At 46.4% G+C, this 20,485-nt stretch overlaps 1 protein-coding gene and 1 long non-coding RNA gene across 3 annotated transcripts in view; one reads left to right on the top strand and one right to left on the bottom strand.

Annotated features, from left to right (window-relative positions):
* LOC120403911 (complement receptor type 1-like) overlaps positions 1 to 20,485 on the bottom strand; it is a 626,098-nt gene that overhangs the window by 357,558 nt on the left and 248,055 nt on the right. Inside the window, exons 1-7 of one of the 2 annotated variants that reach the window (XM_039535863.1) lie at positions 14,087 to 14,244; positions 12,498 to 12,686; positions 10,219 to 10,407; positions 8,309 to 8,408; positions 6,043 to 6,125; positions 2,882 to 2,953; positions 1,014 to 1,199 (exon numbers count right to left, since the gene is read on the bottom strand). In XM_039535863.1, the coding sequence (XP_039391797.1) occupies positions 1,014 to 1,199; positions 2,882 to 2,953; positions 6,043 to 6,125; positions 8,309 to 8,408; positions 10,219 to 10,407; positions 12,498 to 12,686; positions 14,087 to 14,168 (901 nt within the window). In that variant the 5' untranslated portion in view covers positions 14,169 to 14,244. Of the gene's footprint in view, positions 1 to 1,013; positions 1,200 to 2,881; positions 2,954 to 6,042; positions 6,126 to 8,308; positions 8,409 to 10,218; positions 10,408 to 12,497; positions 12,687 to 14,086; positions 14,245 to 20,485 lie in introns of those variants that run through there. The other variant, XM_039535862.1, reaches the window with a different exon arrangement.
* On the top strand, positions 13,537 to 17,270 carry LOC120403926. The gene is made up of 3 exons (XR_005597805.1): positions 13,537 to 13,703; positions 15,887 to 15,958; positions 17,200 to 17,270. It is a non-coding gene; the product is annotated as an uncharacterized LOC120403926 (long non-coding RNA).

Below are 20,485 nucleotides of genomic sequence, written 5' to 3'. Positions count from 1 at the left end.
CTCTAGCCCACTGATTAACTTCTAATTAATCATAGAGTACCAGGAAATTCTTCCATTCTTCATGAGTTCTGATCTTGTGCCAGTATTCAAAAAGGGCAAGCAGAAGGACCTAGGAAACTATACACTAGTTAACATAATCTCACTCACAGGTATAATAATTTAAAGGCATTGTGGGATTCATTAATTCCAAGGGCAAATCTGTTCTGATGTCTTGTGCAGCGTAGGCCAATTTTTTTGCAATTCATAAGGAATTAAGAACAGAAATATAATTAATATCAATCAATAAGGTTAAGCACATTTCTGTTTGCCGGACCAGGTTCTAAGTGTCTCATCCTTTTTTCAATCGTACCCTGTTCTTTGCCTCCAAAGAATGGCATCATAAATATTAATGCACATTTCAGTTAGAGTTGAATTGTAAAGATTAAGTAAACATTTGTTTACAATTCCTCCCAAAATGAGGATTGTACAATGACCTTTATTTCCCCCTTCTAAGAATTTTATGGCTGTGATATGAACTCACAGAAGCCTGAGCCCTCCCAGAGAGTTCTGAAAAACACAGTTTCCAAACAATCCTGCTTCTAAGCCCCTCTTTCTCCCTCCCCCTTTAGCACTGAGGACTAGGGTACTGACATAAAAGCAAAACCTTAGTTTAAGAGTTTATCTCCACCTAAAATCAACCATTTGTGACATGAGAATTAACTGCAATCTTGGAACACTGAAGGGAGACAGAAAATGCAGGATGTGTTAGAAGAAAAAATGGTTTCCAGGAAAGATTTATGAAGTGTCCATCACTCTTCAGTTTTCCAACAGTAACTAGTTTCCATGATAAGTATTTAGGGGGACTAAGCACTAATTGAATTTCCTCAGGTTTATGGGTTTACTTAGTAATCAAAATATAGTTTTTCCTAGGAGGAGATAGTAAAATATGAAGGGGATACCCAATTGAAGAGAGATTTCTAACTGTGTCAAGTTGGCTTGCACATCAGTCGAAATGTAAAAGCAAAGATACTCACCTACACAAAACTCAGGGTCTACTGACCACGTTGAATTTGCAAGACATGTAACTAAAGGAGACTTTCCAGAGCGCAAAACGTATCCTGGGCGACAGGAGCATTTCAGTTTGGTCCCAACAGGATAGGAATTGTTCACTGCCCCAGGCAGCTCAGCAAAACTCAAACTTGGAGGAGAATCACAAGTGCCTAGCAATAGAGACAGACAAGGAAGGGGAAAAGTTAACCATGAACGATATTCAGTAGTCTGTTGTAACAGAATACTCGTTTTTGAGACGTCACAAATGATTTTATTGGGGACAATTTGGATGTACTGGGCTTGATACAAAACTGCAGTACATTAAAATTTTACATTATTTACCATGTATACATCACCCTGAGCATGTATGGTAAGTACATTGTGCAAGACAGGACATTCCTCCACCTCACAGGGCTTATGATCTAACGCAGCACAGGCTCAGAGAGACTGTTACAACCATACAGAGTGACATGAAAGAAGGTGATGGACAGGGCAAAGGAGACCAAGGGAGCAATCTATAGACGAGTCGATGAAACTTGTCTGGCATTAGAAACAAGTGAAACAGCTGGTGGAAAGCTCTCTCTGAGACAGCTGATTTTCGTATTTCTCATGCGATGCATGGAAGCTGTATGACGAGCATGAGGACAAGTGCCAATGAAAAACAAAGTCAGGAAAGTAACTGAAATACTTCCCAATGTTCTGTATTGTATTTTCTAAGGGGCAACTGATCTTAAATTCTCAATTACTGAGGGACAATCTTCACCGGTTGCTATATTTGCTTTCCACAAACTACTCTTAGTATAACCTTTTATGAGCGATGTACCTGAAAAATTGGATGCTAATACCTGGACCGTATTACTGAATTTATTAACCTTAATTTGAGATACTGCAGATTATGTATTTCAAACTGAAGTTTGTACTTTTGGATAATTTAAGCGTTATACCCAGATGTACAGATGCTCTTTTCTTAACCTGTGTATTAGATTATTTTAACATTAGCTTTAATGAAGATTTTAATCCATTTCTGTACAGTTACAAACCTAAGACTATAACGGGGAACTTGCTCATTTTATAATCTATAGGACTCTTATACTCCAAACTTTGCTTTACTGAAACTGCTCGGCAACAGAAGCCGCACCTTTACCTGCTGTTTAGAGGGCTTTTTTTCCCCCTACCCCTCCGCCACCACAATGGAAAGGAGACACTCGCAGCCCCTAGCAGCAGGCCCTGGGCATTAACGGTCTCACCAACAGGACAGAGTTTAGCTTCTGAGGCAGAAACGCTCCCGGGGGCTCAAAGCTCGCAGAGGTGTGGGGGCTGGGGTGGGGCAGTGGGGACCTGTCGCTGCTGCAGGGCTTGGGCCCCCTTCATCCCCTCCTGCCCCCCGCCGGCTGAGTCCGACGCAGCCCGGGCTGAGGGGCTGGATGGGGGCCGGGCTCTTGTGTGATGGGGAAGGCCCATGGAAGCCTCTGTGGCTCTGATCCATGCCCAGCCTGGCACCAATGCAGGGGGGATGGGACTGAGGGGACTTTGTGCCTGGGCAGGGGCCGTCCCCCTCCCTGACCCACTGCACATTCCTGAATCAAGCAGAAATAGTCTCACTGATGGATGCTCCCACATTGCTTAGCAACAAGATTCTTGAATAAGCAGGTTAATTGTATATTGTCACTGATCCACCAAGGAACTTGAAACTAGTTATTGAAGCTAATTTTGAGTAGACCTATTCAGTGAGGGAACGTCTGACATTTCCATCAGCGAAGGGTGGCCCCAGCAAATTTTTTCCAGAGAAAATAAAATACTTACGACCTCAAAACTCTCCAATGGTTGACCACTCGGAGTGTGTCTGACTTACCAAGGCTTTTAACAGAGCCACCACCGCAGCTATCAGTATCACGGCGGCGCCTTCCTGGGGGCCAACACCGATCTATCAGAAAAACATAAGAACATACTCTTATTTTAATAGGAAAGAGATTAATTTTAAATATTTTCACACAACTGCCTTCGTTGAAAAGGCATCCTGACATGCCTTAGATGCTACAATGACCTGCCACAGGCCAGGTGAGCCCCGTTGTGGGGGTTCCTCAGGTTTTCCAGTAGCCTATGAGAACAGACAAGCTTCCCACAGCCAGGGGTTAAAACTAAAGGCGTCTTCACTGCTGTGCTAGGTCACGTTCTCTAAACAGGAATTAGCTGAGCGAGAGGAACCACGCTGAACAATAATGGAGGTGCAGAGAGGGTTTGGATTAGCGGCACAGAGTAGCTGAGTCCCCACTGCATGACAAGCTCCAGCCTAAGCAACTCACAAGCTCCCCCCAACACTCCCAGTCGGCCAGATTTTGAACCCAAAATTCTAAAATTTAGCAAATCCAAGTTCTTCCAATTTACATGAGGAAGTACCAGCTCCTACTGCTCCTTCGGGAGGCACAGTTGCGGTTTGTCCTGGGTAATTATGACTAAGTCAAAAAGAAAAGGAAAAAGCAGCTATGAACATTACATCAGTTCCCCATCACCAGCTGGCCACTCAGAGTCAGGAGCTTGCCAAACTTATGTTTAGGAATCTGCATCTTTAGAGGGAAGACAGACTTATCCCACTTACACGTTGTCACAGCGAGAGCCCAGGTACTACTAGTTGGGCTACCCTGCAGACTGCTCCTGGGATCCCATTTATATATTCTAGGGGAAGCCCATAGCAACCCCTACATTGAGCTGCCTACCACTTCCCTTTACAAAAGTTCTCTCTCACTCTCTCTCTCTTTTTTAAGAGCTCTAACACTTCCATGGTTTGCAGCAGGGATGTGAAAGGCTCAATGTGGTGCCTCTTGATGTCACCATGAGTTATAAACTGCCAAAATCTGTCATTTCCCTTCAGTTTTACTCATCAAAACTTCAGAGAGGGACTTCTAAACCCCCTGAACCCGCTGTTCTCACTGAGCATTCGCTGCAAGGTGTTGCCATGTGCAACTCAGAACTATACATCTCCATCCCTCACATCAAAATATCCTTTGGACTAGTAGAAGGTACACAGTGTTGGGAACCAGGAGATGATGAGTTCAACTTTCATTATTTCTACTGACTGGGGTTAACAATCCTGTGCCCTTCAAAACCTAGGAAAAGGGAGGGGGGAGGAAGCAGGGGGAATGGTTTGTTTCTCCTGGGTCTCAATCCACCATGTCATGGGATCTCACCCCCACTTTGAGCTTGTGGGTTCAAAGATGGGGACCCGACTTGGTTTCCCTCTAAACTAAAATCCTAGTTTAGATCTAGTAAGCTGCCACCACTCAATCAGGAAATGTGGATTGAGACACAGTCCTTCCCCAAAATCCTAGGGGATTCCAAGAGCCCCAAATCCATGGAGTTCTTACACCCAGGAGAAACAAACCATTCCCCCTGCTTCTTCCCCCCTCCCTTTTCCTAGGAGGGGCACCAGGATCTAACTACAGAGGGATACCCCCCCTTCTCTTTCCCTGAGAATCCACCCAAGGAAAGACCAAACAAGTCCTTAATAGAAAAGAATTTATTAAAGACTAAAAAGAAAATACAGAATCTCTATGAGCCCAAGCTGGACACTCATAGGGTCTAAGCTTATCAATCTCTGGAGAGAATTCCCCCTCCCCCTTTCTCAGTAAAAACAATATCAGCAAACAGGAATAAAGCATTTCCTTTAGCAAACACACAATTGCAAATGTAGAAAACAAATCATAAGACTAATTCGCCTTTCTAATTAATACTCACTATTAATTAGTAGAAACTACTCCAGGAGAACTTGGAGACATGACTGTCTCTTTTAGATCCAAAAAGAGAACTAACAAAGAACACAGACAAAGGCTTCCCTCCACAGAGATTTGAAATTATCTCGTCTCTGATTGGTCCTTTGGTCAGGTGGTCACCAGGTACTGCATGTTAACCCTTTACAGGTAAAACAGACTTTAACCCTTAACTATCTGTTTATGACAGGAGGCCTCTCCAATAAGTAAGAAATTATGGTCACATTTGTAAGTTACCGATGAGTTATAGACAAAGATTTCCACATTGCTGCCATTGTGCACCCCATTGGTAATATTAGGAGGAGGAGAACAAGTAATTGCTGAAGGAAAAGAGAATGGCATCATGAATATTAATGCACATTTCAGTTAGAGGTGAACTGTAAAGATTAAGTAAACATCTGTTTACAATTCCTCCCAAAAAGGGGAAAAAATTCAACTGTTACAGAGTGTAATTAGTACTGTGTCTTAACAAAACGTGAGGCATTACCTTCCTTAGATTTACAAGACTTTTGTGGCTTTCAAACTTTTCTTCACTCCCAATATCCTTTCAGCTAGAAGATTCTGGCTTCATTAAACAAATCCCGGATAACAGCCTTATCAGAACACATCCCTCCCCGATATTATATACAAGGAACTGGGACTAGTTGATTGACATCCTTAAAAGACAATAGTTGCGCTTCTACAATGTTCCAGAAGCAGTGTCCAATAGGACAAAAAGGTTAAAGCAAATAAATTGGCAAGAAGTTTCAAGACTGGTTTTCACTCTGAAATAGCCTCAGATTTAAAGTGTGGAGTCCAGGGTTGGTTGGTTAGCTTTGAGGAGAAGGGAGGAGAATAGTTAACATGGAGGAATTACACTAAATAAAAGTAAATTGGATGAAAGACTTCAAAAGCAGCAGAGATTATTTGGTGAGGAATGAGAAACTAATCAAACCCCACCATCCTCATGTTCAGGGTTTAATTGTGTTTAGGTCTTTAGTTGGATTGGAATCTATACACCAGACAGCAAGCTCAAGGGGAATGCTCTGTTGGGATAGAGAGGGCTGTGGGGTTTTCTTTGTTTCTTTGAAGTATGGTTTCCGCAGAAGGCAACAGCAACACCATGGATCCTCCTACACTTTCATCATGTCTCCCCGCTCCCAAAAATATCTGTATGATCGAATAAAAAACACACATGAAAAGGCTGTAACAGTTGCTCTGTAACAGCTCCAATCATGAGTTCCTCTGAAAGCCATAAAAATAGCCTGACCTTGACAAGTTGGAAGTTGACTCCATTCAACTTGATCTCCCTTCGGCAAACACAGGATGAAAGACCGCCCATGTAATCTGAACCTAAAGAAAAGAGAAAAAGTTTCTTATTTAACTCTCTAATTACTCCTGTAATCGTCCAGAACTTTGGAAAAGGGGTTCTTTCTGCCAGTAGGTGAAGCTGTAGGGTCATTCCTGCTGTAAGTACCAATATGATCCCTAGTAGCAAGGAATGCCGAGTTGTTAAAGCCAATGTAGAACAAGCAAATAGGTGGGTATAAGATTGCACAGACCATGTTAGCAGGTGAAATCCTTCCCCTGCAAGTCTACACTAGCTAGATGCTTGGGAATTTCTGCGCAATATCTTTATTAAACTTTAGCAAAGGGAAACAATTAAGTCTCTCTTCTCCACATTTTTAATGCTTCTTATTTCTTACATCCCCAAAAGGTGGAAGAAGTCTGTAGATAAGTTCCAAAATTTGAAAAGCACTAAGGAAATTAGTAATTTTACTAATTACTCTTAAACTTCTCAAAATGTTCGCATATCGAAGAGGTTTGGATTTGCAGTGTGGAGGCTGCGTCAGACGTCCCTAGTTCCAATCTGCAGAACAGCATTCAGGAGCTGTGCTGTTGGCATTCTACATCTTGGATTACTGTCCCAGATAAATGAGGAGCAAAGTACTAAAAGGGGTATCTCTTTCTCTAAGATCAGCTTGCTTAGTGCCATCATTCGTCTTCCTATTTTAATTCTTCTCTTCTACCAAAGGGTGTGGACTGTTGCCAACTCAAGACCCACTTAGCTAATTCAAGACCTCTAGCTAATTCTTGCACAGGAAGTACTGCATACCAGCAATGCAGTCATTTAGCCTTCACTACTTCCTTTATGACTACAGGCTAAAGGTTGTGGCCTTATTTATTTGGCAAGGAGGTTTAGAGAAACAGATGAGAGGTGCATCTACTAAAGCTGGTCTCTTCAGGTTCTTTCACCTGTCTGCTGAAACGACAGGGACCACCAAGGATAGACATGAACATCATTTGCGGCCAGGTGGCTACTGCTTTTCTTCTAACTTAAAACATTACACCTGAAGGTCACTTGTGCTCACAGCCACAACAGAGAGAGAAGACCTCTGCCGAAGGGCTGTCCCACTGCTGCCACTCTTTCAAAACCTGAATGTCTCAATGTCCAAACCTCATCAGCCCATTTAAATCCAAAGCTTTTGTGGTGGACAGAATTCCAAGGTGTGCAGCTCCTGTACACTACTGCATAGGAAAATGTGAAGTATCACAAAAATAGCTTGGACATCCTTGTGGATGCAACTCAGGCACACTATTGCCTAGAGGAAAAACCACTGGACTGGGACTCAGGAAACTTGGATTCTATTTTCATTTCTGCCTCTGGCCTGTGGGTAACCTTGGGAAGTCACTTCCCCTCTGCGCTTCAGATTCCCCATCTGTAAAATGAGGTAAACAATACTGCCCTCCTTTGTAAAGTGATTTGATACCTGATAACAGCTAGTTGTTATTACATCACCCGAGAAGTAGGCTGATGGCTCAGCTACAGGAAAAGGCAGTCTCTTTGTCTCCCAATCCCTGTGGGGTTTGACGACATAGAATCATAGGACTGGAAGGAACCTCGAGAGGTTTTCTAGTCCAATCCCCTGCACTCAGGCAGGACTAAGTATTACCTAGACAGTCTCCGACAGGCATTTGTCTAACCTGCTCTTAAAATCTCTACAACTTCCCTAGGCAATTTATTCCATAGCCAGCCCCTCCCAATCATCCTGATCCCAGCACAGGGAATCTAACCCTTGTTGTCTGCACATACCACCGAAATGGGTGATACAGTGAAAAACAAAATGATATATTAATTAAAATGAAGACATCCATGCTCAAGCCATTTACTTCTCCGTTCAGTTATTCTGATGTCCAGAAAGTACCAATGAAACTAGAACCCAATCACATATTCTGGAAGATTTTTCCAACAGCAGCTTGAACAAACTGAAGTGCACCCCACGATACCATAGCTGCACCTGCTTCCTCCCAACTTAATCTTTCAGCTGGAGGACTGGAGGGATCATGAGCCACACCTGGCCAAATTCAGCTGGAAGGTTATACTTTTTCAATAGGGCCCTGAAGCCAGGACAGCAGATCTGTAGCACCTGCTCAGGTTAGGTTTTTAAATTAGATCGGAATTTCTATTATTCATTTTCCACTGTTCACCAAACTAAGCTCTGTGAATTAATCAGCACCGGTTGCCCAACACTCACCCGTCATCACAAATGATGTTTGCTCTTGCACCACACAGGTCATTGGTTATAAGAACAGCTCTGCCATGCTCTGGTCCTTTTGGAACGCCACACGATTTCCCTAGCACAGAACAAGATCAGTGTTAGCGTGTTATGTTGATGCAACAAACTAACAGACTTAGAAGAGACTGTGGCTACGTCTACACTACCCGCCGTATCGGCGGGTAGCGATCGATTTTTCAGGGATCGATATATCGCGTCTCATCTAGACGCGATATATCGATCCCCGAACGCGGTTCTATCGATTGCGGAACTCCACCGCCGCGAATGGCGGTGGCGGCGTCGACATGGAGAGCCCCGGACATCGATCCCGCGCCGTGAGGACGGGTAAGTTATCGATATAAGATACTTCGACTTCAGCTACGTTATTCACGTAGCTGAAGTTGCGTATCTTATATCGATTTTTCCCCTTAGTGTAGACCAGCCCTATGGCCGGGGTGGCCAAACTCTGGCTCACGAGCCGCATGTGGCTCTTTTACAGTGAAAGTGCAGCTCACGGAGCCTCACTACCAGATTTGGGGTAGAGGCTTCTGGGACCTCTGCCTTGGAGCAGGGTGGTGGGTTAGAGGCTTCTGCCCAGCAGGGAGGCAGGTCTCAGGGCTTCAGGAGGAGCAGGGCTGAAGCCCCGAGCCCCAGCAGGTGCCTCTTGCTCCAGCTCTTGAATTTCTGAAGGTTGTTGTATTTGGCTCGAAGGGTCAGTAAGTTTGGCCACCCCTGGACTATGACAATGGCAGACCAGCAGTCCAGTTAGTTCACTCTCCTACTTAACAGGGGATATTCTTATTGTCCATCTTACGTGTTTAATTCTATCACTTTGTCAACTTCAATGGCAGACACTCCTCCTACCTGGAGTAGGAGGAGTTATTTGCGATGCTTCCTCTGATGCCAGGCACTTATTACCATAAAGAGCACACTATCAGAAATTCACCATGTCCACATGGCAAACAGAAGAGACATGCTGCATTCCAGGAGCCACAGAGAAAGCTACAACTAGGACTAATGATTATATTGAAAAAGATTTCTGACATTGATGTGGACAAGATTTTTGCATATAAAAATATAGGGCCTATTATATACATCAAGTATTTTCCTAATCAGGCATGCAAGACCACTTGAGTCTAAGACTGCACAAGAAATTCACGTCAGTGTTATGATACAGCCTGTGTTTGTCAAACAGAATAGAACACAGACATCCAAGGAGCTGCGGTTAAGGGTGATCACTCAGTTGGCTCCTTCCTCTCACCCTGTATTAATGAGGGTTTTGCATGGAATTCAACAGATACAGACTCAATATAGGAAGCTTTGCCAAATCTTGCGGTATTCTTCACAATGAGGCCATTCTTCATTGAAGTTTTGTTTTATATTTTTGTATTTGAACAAATTTGCCATATAGTTATTAAATATTGCATTTATTTTTAATACGGTGATTCAGTTTGGTTGAACTGTATGCTGAATGAGTGGTCTCTGAGGCTAGAGTTTTTAAACGTGTGAATTTTAACAATGACAAAAATAATACTATCATTCTCCTTCACATATAGTTTCCAGGGATACCGTGCTCAACATTTTCTGGATATTTACCACAGTATGATATTAACTTTACTGCTTTATTTGTGATTTCCTATTGCTGCTGGGAAGCACAACGAACACAATGAAAAGCGTAACTACTGCGAGAGCTGTCCTACATTCAATAGCACCCACTTTTCTTTCTCTTGCCATTTAAAGCTGAATTCAAATTTAAAATCTAAACCTGACAAAAAGGTTTTCAAACTAACATGACAAGCCGGTACTGAAATGTGAACCAGCTGCTTAACACAAAACACAGAGGGCCACTCACTCAGCGGAGAGAGAAAAGTGACAAAAAAGACACCCACCTCTACAGAACTCAGGGGCTTCTGACCACGTTAAATTCTCAAGACAAGTAACGACAGGTTTCACTTCGGAGCTCTCATATCCTGGGCGACAGTCATAACTCACAGTGGTCCCAGGAGGACAGTAATTCTTCTGCCCATCTTCCTCGCTTATTTTAGCAGATTTTAACCTTGGTGGGGCACCACAGCCACCTAGCCAAAAAAAAAAAAAAAAAAGGGGTGGGGTGGGGAGGGAGACACCGGGTCCAAAAGATTTAGCTATAAAGATAGGCACAAAAATTGTACTTTTAGCTTTCTATTTATAACACACACACACACACACACACACACAAATAAACAGAAACACAGCTCTCTAACATAAGTGAAGGGTACCAAACAGGTACCCTGCCCCAAAAGTTTATGATTTAGAGGTAGGGTGATCAGATGTCCCATTTTGAAAGGGACAATCCTGTTTGGTGGGAGTTTTTCTTATATAGGTGCCTATTACCATTTTTTCACAGTTGCTATCTGATAACCCTATTTAGAGGCAGCAGCAGCTATTACAGTACAGCCACAGAGCTGCATATGAGCATTAGAACAGGACACTTTATAAAATATGCAGGGGAAGGGAGATTTTTTTTTTAATTATTTTTAAGGAAGAGAGGCAAGCAACTTGGACAAAGCTAACTGGGTGCTGCTCCAAGCAGCGGGTGATATGAAGGAGTAAAAAAGAAAATGAAGGAGTTAAGAGAGAGAAAGGCATTGGTAGATTAAAGCATGTAGAAAGAGATTTCCCCCCTGCTCCTCATCTCCAATTCAAACTGAACATTCTGTTTACAACCACGGCACGGTTATCTTCAACTCTAACCTTGTGACCCTCTCCAGTGTGTGTCCATCCTCTCCACTTTATTGAAGTCTCACACAATTCCCAGGGCCTCTACCCCACCCCATTCTCCTTGACTGCTTAGTGCCTTGGACAACAGGGACGGCTCTATGTATTTTGCCATCCCAAGGACGGTGGTCAGGCAGCCTTCGGCAGCATGCTTGCAGGAGGTCCGCCGGTCCCGTGGCTTAGGCGTACCTGCCACCGAAATACTGCCGAAGCCATGGGACCGTCGGACCTCCCGCAGACATGCCGCTGAAGGATGCCTGACTCTTCCGCCCTCACGGCGACTGGTGCCTGGAGCCATGAGTGACACAATCGGCTCCGCGCGACTCTCTCCCGCAGGCCTTTGGGTGCTGGTGCCTGGAGCCACCCCTGCTTGGACAGCATCAACCATTTCTACTTCTTTCAATCCCATCATCTACTGGCTATTGTCACTCCAGCCTCTCATGGTTTTTCTCCTGACTCTTCCATCTCCTACTTTCAAGTCTAGTTTGGTGGATCCTCCAACTCCCCCCACTCCCACCCCACCAGTGAGAATCTGCCAGGATTCTCTCCTTGGCCCACCCTCTTTTCCTTGTGCATCCTGTCTTTGGGATCCTATCTGCTCTCACAGCTTTGGATGCAATCATTATATTGACAACTCACAAAACTCCCATTTGGATTCCCTGCCAGTAGCTTAAACTCCACATGGCAAACACAGAGCTTGTGTTCCCTCGCAAATCTTTCCTTCTCCACGACCTCAGTCGCCACTGATTGAACAAAATCCTCCTCCTCTCAGCCGCTCATGCCTGGCCGGCGATTAGGGCATGGGCTTACCTCGGGCGGCTCCCTGTCAGTGGTGCAGCAGGGATGCTAAGGCAGCCTTCCTGCCTGTCCTAGCACCGCGAACCATTCTGAGCCTCGGAAGCAGGTCCAGCTCCTAGGCGGAGGTGCACAAGAAGCTCCGCATGACTCTCTCCCACAGGCACCATGCCGCCAGATCCCATTGGCCAGGACACTCACGCAATTTTGTAATATAAGTGGTAATGTGCAGGTAAATCATTTCTGAAACAGTTTTATTTCACTTATGCCAGATGATGCAGCAAAACTGTCTGAGCATCCCAAGGATGGAGGCATCCCCACTTATTTCTGGGCAGTCAAAACTCAAATATAAAATTACTTCTCATTCCTGTTGCTCTAAACCGCACATTCCTGAATCAAGCACAAGTCGTCTCACTGATGGATGTTCACAGATTGCTTTGCAACAAGATTCTTGAATAAGCAGCTTAATTGTATACTGTGTCTGATCCAGAAAGGAACTTGAAACTAGTTTTTAAAGCTAATTTTGAGTAGGCCTATTCAGTGGGGAAAAGTCTGACATTTCCATCAGCGAAGGGTGGCCAGAGGAAATTTGTTCCAGAGAAAATAAAATACTTACCACTACAAAACTCTCCAAAGGGTGACCACTCTGAGTTTTGAAGGCAAACAACAGTGTCTGACTTTCCAGGGATTTTAACAAAGCCATCAAGGCACCTGTAGGTCACTTCTGTGCCGACAGGGCAGCCCTCTGTGCAACTGGTATCATAGGGGCTGGCACGACTGAGCCTTGGCAGGGCCCCACACTGACCTATCCGAAAAACAGAAGAACATACTCTAATTTTAACAAGAGAGAGATTTATTGTAAATAATTTCACACAGCTGCCTTCATTCAAAAGGATCCTGACATGCCTTAGATGTTACAGGGACCTGCCACAGGCAGGTGAGCCCCGTTGTGGGGGTTCCTCAGGTTTTCCAGTAGCCTATGAGAACAGACAACCTTCCACAGCCAGGGGTTGAAACTAAAGGAGTCTTCACTGCTGTGCTAGGTCAAGTTATCTAAACAGGAATTAGCCTAGCGAGAGCAGCCACCGCTCCAAAAGAATGGTGGAGGTGCAGAGAGTGATTGGATTAGCAGCACAGAGCAGCTGAGTCCCCACTGCATGACTAGCTCTAGCCTGAGCAACCCTCCAGCTCCCACCCACACTCCAAGTGAGCCAGCTAGGGGGACAGATCAAGCTGGAGAGATTTGTCCCATAAACAAAAGCTTTTGACCACCATGAATCCTGTGCTCAGTGCTAGAATGGATATTTCTCCCCCTTACAATCACCAGTTTTATTTGGGGATTTTTCAGGATTGTTTTCAGCATAGACACTGTATAAAACATCGTCAGTTTACTCATCTGACTGTTCTGAAAATCATATAAACAGCCAGGCCACTCACAGAAAGACATCAGATGCCACAAGAGGCTAGAGTGACTTTTACAGTGTTAGTATCTGACAAAACAGGCTAGAAGAAAAGAGGCCCAATCCCAGATTTCCTCCTTCACTCTCCTACAAATATGTCAAAGCTCTGCCTCCTCACACACAAGTGAAAGTACCACTGAACAACATCGCTAAGACAAAAAAAAATGAAACTAATTTGACTCATTTCATTTTCCTTAATATTTCTGAGACTGCACAGTGCGAGATATCCACATGCATTAGGTGTCCTGCCCTTGTAGCCACACCATCAATTAACTCTTTGAACCATAAACAATCTGGTCCTGCGCACAACCGTTATCTGGGCTCCCAGCCAGACCCGGCCCCACCCAGCCACGCTGCAGCCGGTGAGTTGGTTCCCAGGCCGGGGACGGGCTCTGGGTAGCTCCGGGCTTGTCTCTCCCGGGCAGAAGCGGGGCCAAGACAAGGCACCAGCCGGCGGGTCCGGGGCAGCGGAAACACCCGCCCCGACGGGCCGTGGGGCCGAGCCCGCTGCCCGCCCGCTCACCCCTGTCCCCGGCCCGGGCTGCCCCGCGGCCGCTCGCTCCCAGGGCCCGACTGGCCGGGCCGAGCCCCTGCGCCGGGAGCCGGTGGGGCGGTGCCGCTCGGGCGGGGCTCGCTGCCCCCCGCTCCGCGCCCCGCGCAGCCAGTGCGGGGCAGCAGCAGGTCCCCGCCCGCCGGCCCCGCGCAGCCCGGGGCAGCGCCCGCTGCTGGGGCCGCCGCGACTCACCGCGAGCCCCGGCCAGGGGCAGCAGCAGCAGCAGCGCCAGGAGCCCCCGGGCGCCGGGCCGGCAGCGCGGAGCCGAGACCATGGCGGGGCCGCTGCGGAGCCTCTGGGGCGCGACCGCTCGCTCCGGCTCTGGCCGCACCGTCGGGGCCGGAGCTCCGGGACAGCGAGGGAAGGGAGCGGGGGCGCGGCCAGGAGAGGATGGGGGCGGGGCCTGAGAAATGGGGGCGTGGCTCGTTCAAATGGGGCGGTGCTTGTGTCACCCCTTTGCGCCCAGGCGCTGTCCGGGGAGGCAGTGCTGGGGTGGGGGGAGGGGAGAAGAGGCTGCGCCGGGCCCTGAGTGATTGGTTCGCCCCAGGGATCAGCGTCGAGCCTGTGTCCCAAATGCCTGTCACCACCACCATTCTATCACACCAGTCAGACTGGGTTTGCCAAGCGCAGAGAGGGTGCTCAGGGGAGCGAAGTGCTCCAGGAAAGCTTTATATACAATTACCTTCTCACCGTTACTCTTCTTTATGGCACTTGCCTCGCAGTGCAGTGACTGGCTTCTGAGCCACCCCTGTGTGTGATTCCCAATACATGTTGTGACATGGCAAGGTGAGGGCTCTGTCACCCCCGTCCTCCAACCTAGGATGCCTTACAATGCCTTGTGGAAGTAGCTCCCACCTGGGCCATCCATAAACAGTCTTCCTTCATGCAAGTCACAACCTGCCAGCCACACATGGGTTACACTCTGGCTTTTATCAGCCTTGGTAACTTCTTCTGGGAGTGGGAGTGTCTTGGGTTTACCTTGATTTCCCTCCCCCCCCCCAAAGAGAGAGAGAGAGTTCTGTTGTTCCTTTAAGGCAGGGGTGGGCAAACTACCACCCAGGAGCAATTTTAAGCCAACCCCTGAGCTCCTGCTAGGGAGCAGGGGCTGGAGCTTGCCCCCCTCTGGCGCTCCAGCTGGGGTACTGGGTCAGGGGGCCACACCAAGCATGGCCCTCCTCCGGCTTCTATGTGCTCCAATAGCCCACTCCAGGGCTCCAATGGGAGCTGTAGGGCCGGTGTCTGTGGATGGGGCAGCACGCAGATCCACCTGGCTGTGCTTCCATGTAGGAGCCGGAGAAGGGACATGCCACTGCTTCTGGGCTGCTCGAAGCCTGCACCCCTGAGCCTCTCCCTGCACCCCAACCCCTGTCCTAGTTCTGATCCCTCTCCTGCTCTCCAAACCTGTCAATCCCAGCCCGGAGCACCCTCCTTCACCACAAACCTCTCATCTCATCCCTACCCCATAGCCCACACACCTAACCAGAACCTGCCCCCCTTCTCGCACCCCAACCCCAATTTTGTGAGCATTCATGGCCCACTGTACAATTTCTATTCCCCGATGTGGCCCCTGGGCCAAAATGTTTGCCCACCCCTCCTTTAAGGGAACAATACACAATAAATTTGTCACCTCAAATTGAGTTACTCAGACAATTTAACTTAGTTTCAATAAAAGAATAAAAACAGATTTATTTGACGTACAAAAATAGATTTTAAGGAAGTACCAGTAATGACGCATAAAAGTTAGAAATGGTTACATGAAAAATAAAGATAAAAAGCTTCCTGGTGCTTAACTTAAACTATACTTGATTCAAAAGTGAAGTCCTTACCAAATTCTATCAGCATTACAGACTGAACTTTTCCAGTCAGGACACCTCCCTCAAGTCCAGCAGCTGTTTCTTCTGGTCTTCTCAGGTACAAAGAGGGAGATAGACAGGGAGAGAGGAGTGGCTTGGAGTGTTTGCCCCTCACTTTTATATTTCATTTTCCCCTTAGAAAAGCAAGACCTTGAGAGCACTTTCTAGTACAAATTCCTTCCATGTGACAGCCAGGCAGCAAAATCTCCTGGTAAGAAGTCCCATGCTGTTTTTTTCTCACCCCATTTGCTGAAATGCAGACCTCTTGTCCTCTGCCTTCCCCCATTCACTGTCCCAGGACTCTGTTTACATGTACATTTGAGGTAAACCCACATCCCTTTAAAACCTGCTTGACCTGTTTTGCCTATTTCTGGAGTTTGAACATGCCCCACCAATGTCATGCAGGGGGGAATTCATAACTTTACGTATAATGCCACACACATTTTACCGTGATATTGACCAGTGAATTAGGAGTTTTCAAATGATACCTTACAAGGCATCCTTTGTGCAAAGATTATTACAATAGCATGTTTAGAGGGTGAATACAGGGTGCATTTGGTCACACATGTGCATTAGCCTCTATGCATTAAGAAGTGCCTGGCCCCCCGTGCCTAGCTATGCCTCCTTCATGCTGTTTGATTCCACGCACTGACTCAAACAGCTGACTGATGGGATGTGAGCAGAGGAATCATGGGACTTTGGCTGAGTTATCAACTGCTAAAAAGCTCAGTGAAACATGCCCAGGAAAACGTTTAACCTGCCACAATAATCGAACAGGACTATTCTAAGACTCAGCCCATGCATTGGGAATGGCTGGGAGCTGCCACAGAGCAGAGAAGAAATGAAGCAGGCTGAGCTCCATTCAATCACACTCTCAAACTCTGTACATGACCATAATCCCCTCCTCTCCCAGTACATCCCTCAAGCTGGGGGAACCAACCCAGGCAGGTGCACCCCCATTCCATGGGGGAAGTGATGGTGACTGAGCTCCACCCAAATCAGCATATGAACCCAGTGGCTGATGAGCTAATAGAGTGAGTTCTGTAGATGAAGTGGTAGCCATCTCTGGTAGTGTGTGAAGGGGAGGGGTTTGCAGTTGTACATAACAGAATTAATGAGCTGTTTAAAAAAAATACTAGAAAATTGTATTCAGTAAAAATTGATTTAGACTGCGAAGTCAAGCACCAAGGAGTTAAATTCAGCATTTCTTAAGGTTGCTCATGCATAACACCAGACTGGAAGCTGCATTTAAACAGCACCTAGGACACTGAAGTCCTGCTCCATGACTAAGGCTCCTTGGCCCTCTACTAATACAAATAAAGAATGCAACAAATATGTGGTAGACCCAAAAGCAGAGCTGAAAACAGAACCCACAACTTCTGACTCTTATGCTGATGCTTTAACCATGTAACCACCTTCCTCCCTCACACCCACTCATCTCATCCTCTGCAGGTCCTGGATGTGAAGGTCTTATCTGCAACGGCAAGCTGTCAAATTTAAAGCAAGTTTAACTATCTCAAAGGGGTAATATCTCAGGGAAATGCGATTCAAAACCTCTATGCACTCACTGCCTATCCCTTCTTACATTTTCCGTTATGGCCTTTCAGTTAAAAATATCTTTTAAATATCTGGTAGCTTTGGAAATACGTATCATAATTGCCTGTTTATTGACCTCTTGACCACAATAGAGTTCCTGTTTTTTTCCTATTTAGAAAAATGGCATTGTTTTCACAGTGCCAACCTTCTTAACATTCCTGTTCATAATGTAACATGTGGTAGGGAGAGGAGGAGAGCAGCAGCTGAAGCCAGAGTAGGGGGTCTGACCACATTTTCAGTGGGTTCTTCTTCTGACATCCTGTGGGACATGGACCAAACAGGAATACTCATCCAGATTACATCCTTTCAGACTGGTTAGGAAATCCGTGCACCCTAGTAAAGCTGCTTACCTGCAACAGCAAAGGGGCAAACTTCCTTCTGTTCTGTGAGCAGCTAGTGATTGGATCAGGGCAGAGAGCTAGATTTCAACTTCACTTTTAAATAGTTAACCAGACAATTTCTAGTAACAAGTATGAAAACAGAGTCAGGCTCTTTATTCAGTATTCCTTTTAGTTTTTTTAAGAAAGGACATCCCAAATAAGACATTGTAAATCCCACAGATTTCTTCAACTATAGTTTCTTCACCTGTGGAAAGATTTGTTCACATTGCTAAACAAACTCAATGTAGTTTGTGGTTGCCCCAAAAAAGAGAAACAAACATGTTTTAAATCTTACAAGAAAAATGCACCTTTATAATAAGCATCTCGTCAGTAGCACAGAGAATCATTTCCTGAATTTAAAAAGCTTATTTTAAGATCTACAAAGAGTTTTTAACCACTAAAATATGAAAATAATATCACTGTAGTTATACATAGTCTCTATACCCCTGTAGAATGTGCTCTGGAGAAGTACACTTTTGATCTTACTGTACTTCTTACAAGGAAGTGCTTGTTGATTGTATGGATTGTAGTTTTGATGCTGCACACTGAAGAACTAGCTTCTGAAGCAAGCATAGGGAAGAACAGGACATTTTCTACCACACAAACATGCATTAGGTGCTTGTCTAAAGAGGCATTGGCCCTGTGCTGCCAGACCCTTGAGCCTTCACATAACATTTGTTGATTTCAGGAGGGCTCCACACAACCCCAGGGTCTGTTCACACAGTACAGCTTGCAGGAGTAGAGCTCAGATCGGTTTTACGTTTTAACTAAAAATAGCATCTTATTCTGGACTTGTGCTTTCTGTGGAACTCAGGGTGGGGTCATTACTTTAACTAACCGCAAATGCTAAGCACATTTAGTAAGAAGGGTGTAACCTGATAGTTATGAGATGAGGGGAACTGGTGTGTTTACAGTTTCACAGCCTGTTCCCTTTATTTCTAACTCACAGAGGGAGCTGCTGGTGACCCTTGTAGGAGGGTGGCTCTGTCTTTCTATTACAACAGAGTCTTGTGAAGTTAGATTTTCTGAAACATCACCATTGTTTGCAAGCAGACCTTTGAAATTCAGCAGGCACAAAGCGCTCAGGGTAGAGACATGCCTTTTTTTGTGCCCCCTCCCAGGCAATTCCATTCACGGTTGGCTGAGATATCAACTTAAAAAAAACTCAATAAATCAAACCACCATTTCCCCCTCACTGACATTTCCAAAAATGTTGGCAGCCTGCCAAAAAGCAACCCGACTATCCTAAGTCCTACACTCTGCCACTACAGCAGCAAGATGCTGCACTAGGAATGCCTGGGAGCTGCAACGGGCTGTGGAGAACACTGGGTCAGGAGCCCAACAGCCCCCTTATCTAGCACATGGGTCCCTATAGATCATCTCCCACTCTGGGGACACCACAGGAGGCAGGAGCTAGAGGCCAGTGAGGAAGCCCTGGAGCCCATCGGTGAAAGAACTGTCAACTTGAATCCCATTCGTAGCATAGGTGCTGGAACAATGTTTCTAATGGGGGTGCTGTGAGCCATTGAACCAAACAGTATAAAAAAAACTCTGCATACAATGGAAACTACTTCAAGCCAGGGGGTGAGGCAGCACCCCTAGATAGTAGAGAGAATCCCTTCTTAATGTTTTTCCCACTTATTGTCTCTAATATTTCTCTCTGTTGTAGGGCTGCCAACCCTCCCGGTTTCACTGGGAGTCTCCTGGAATCAGGCCCTATTTCCCAGAGGCTACTGCAGCCAAACCAGGAGATTTGGGGCGCTAGGAGTCCGGCAGCTCAGCGGGGCTAAGGAAGGTTTCCTACCTGCCCTCGCTCTGTGCCGCTCCTGGAAACGGCTGGCACCGTCCCTGCGGCCCCTGGTGGATTGGGGAGCGGGGAAGAAGAGGGAGGGAAGCAGGGGTCTCTGCTCATTGCCACGGCCCCAAGTGCTGACTCTGCAGCCCTCATTGACCAGGAAGTGCGGCAAATGGGAGCTGTGGGGGCGGTGCCTGCAGGCAGGGGCAGCACGCAAAACTCCCTGCTCCCCCCCCCCCCCCGCACGTAGGAGACACTGCCAGAGTGATGTGCCGGTCATTTTTGGGAGCTGTCCAAGGTAAGCGCCAATCCCCTTGCCCCCTCCCGCACCCCACCCCAGCACCCACATCCTGCAACCAAACTCCCTCCCAGAGCCCACACCCTCTCGTGCACCCCAACCCCCTGCCCCAAGCTCAGCCCAGAGTCAACTCCTACACTCTGAACCCCTTGACCCCACCCCTCCAGCCGAGAGCCTGCACCCCCTCCCACACCTCAACCCCCTGCCCCAGCCCAGTGAAAATGAGGGGGGGAGGGGAGAGCAAGTAAGCAATGGAAGGGGTGGCTGTAGTGAGCAGGGGGAGGGGCCTTGGGGAAGGGGCAGGCCAAGGGTATTTCCATTTGTGCCATTAGACAGTTGGCAACCCTACTCTGTTAGGCCCGCTGTCAAGTCTGCACAATGCAGAAAATCCACATGCATTAGCTGCATTACCCTTGTAATTGTTCCAAGAGCTAATTCTTTAAACTCTGGTAAGCTATTTACTCCCAAATTCACATCCTTGAGATAATTGTATGGATTTGGAGACTCTCTCAGGCCCATTAAGAAGCGAGAAATATAAGTTTTGTCTCACTTAGATGATTAATGCTTGAATAGGTCAGTGTTAAGGTTTTCAGTCAATGCTAATTTTACAATGTATTATTTCTATTGCCGTAGTGTATAGGGGCCCCACTGTGCTAAGCAGCGTAGAAC

The sequence above is a fragment of the Mauremys reevesii genome, linkage group 4 (genome assembly GCF_016161935.1).
Source record: "Mauremys reevesii isolate NIE-2019 linkage group 4, ASM1616193v1, whole genome shotgun sequence".
NCBI classification, from domain to species: domain Eukaryota; kingdom Metazoa; phylum Chordata; order Testudines; family Geoemydidae; genus Mauremys; species Mauremys reevesii.
Note: the sequence above shows the minus strand (reverse complement) of the source record. Positions and strands in the feature narration are given on the sequence as shown.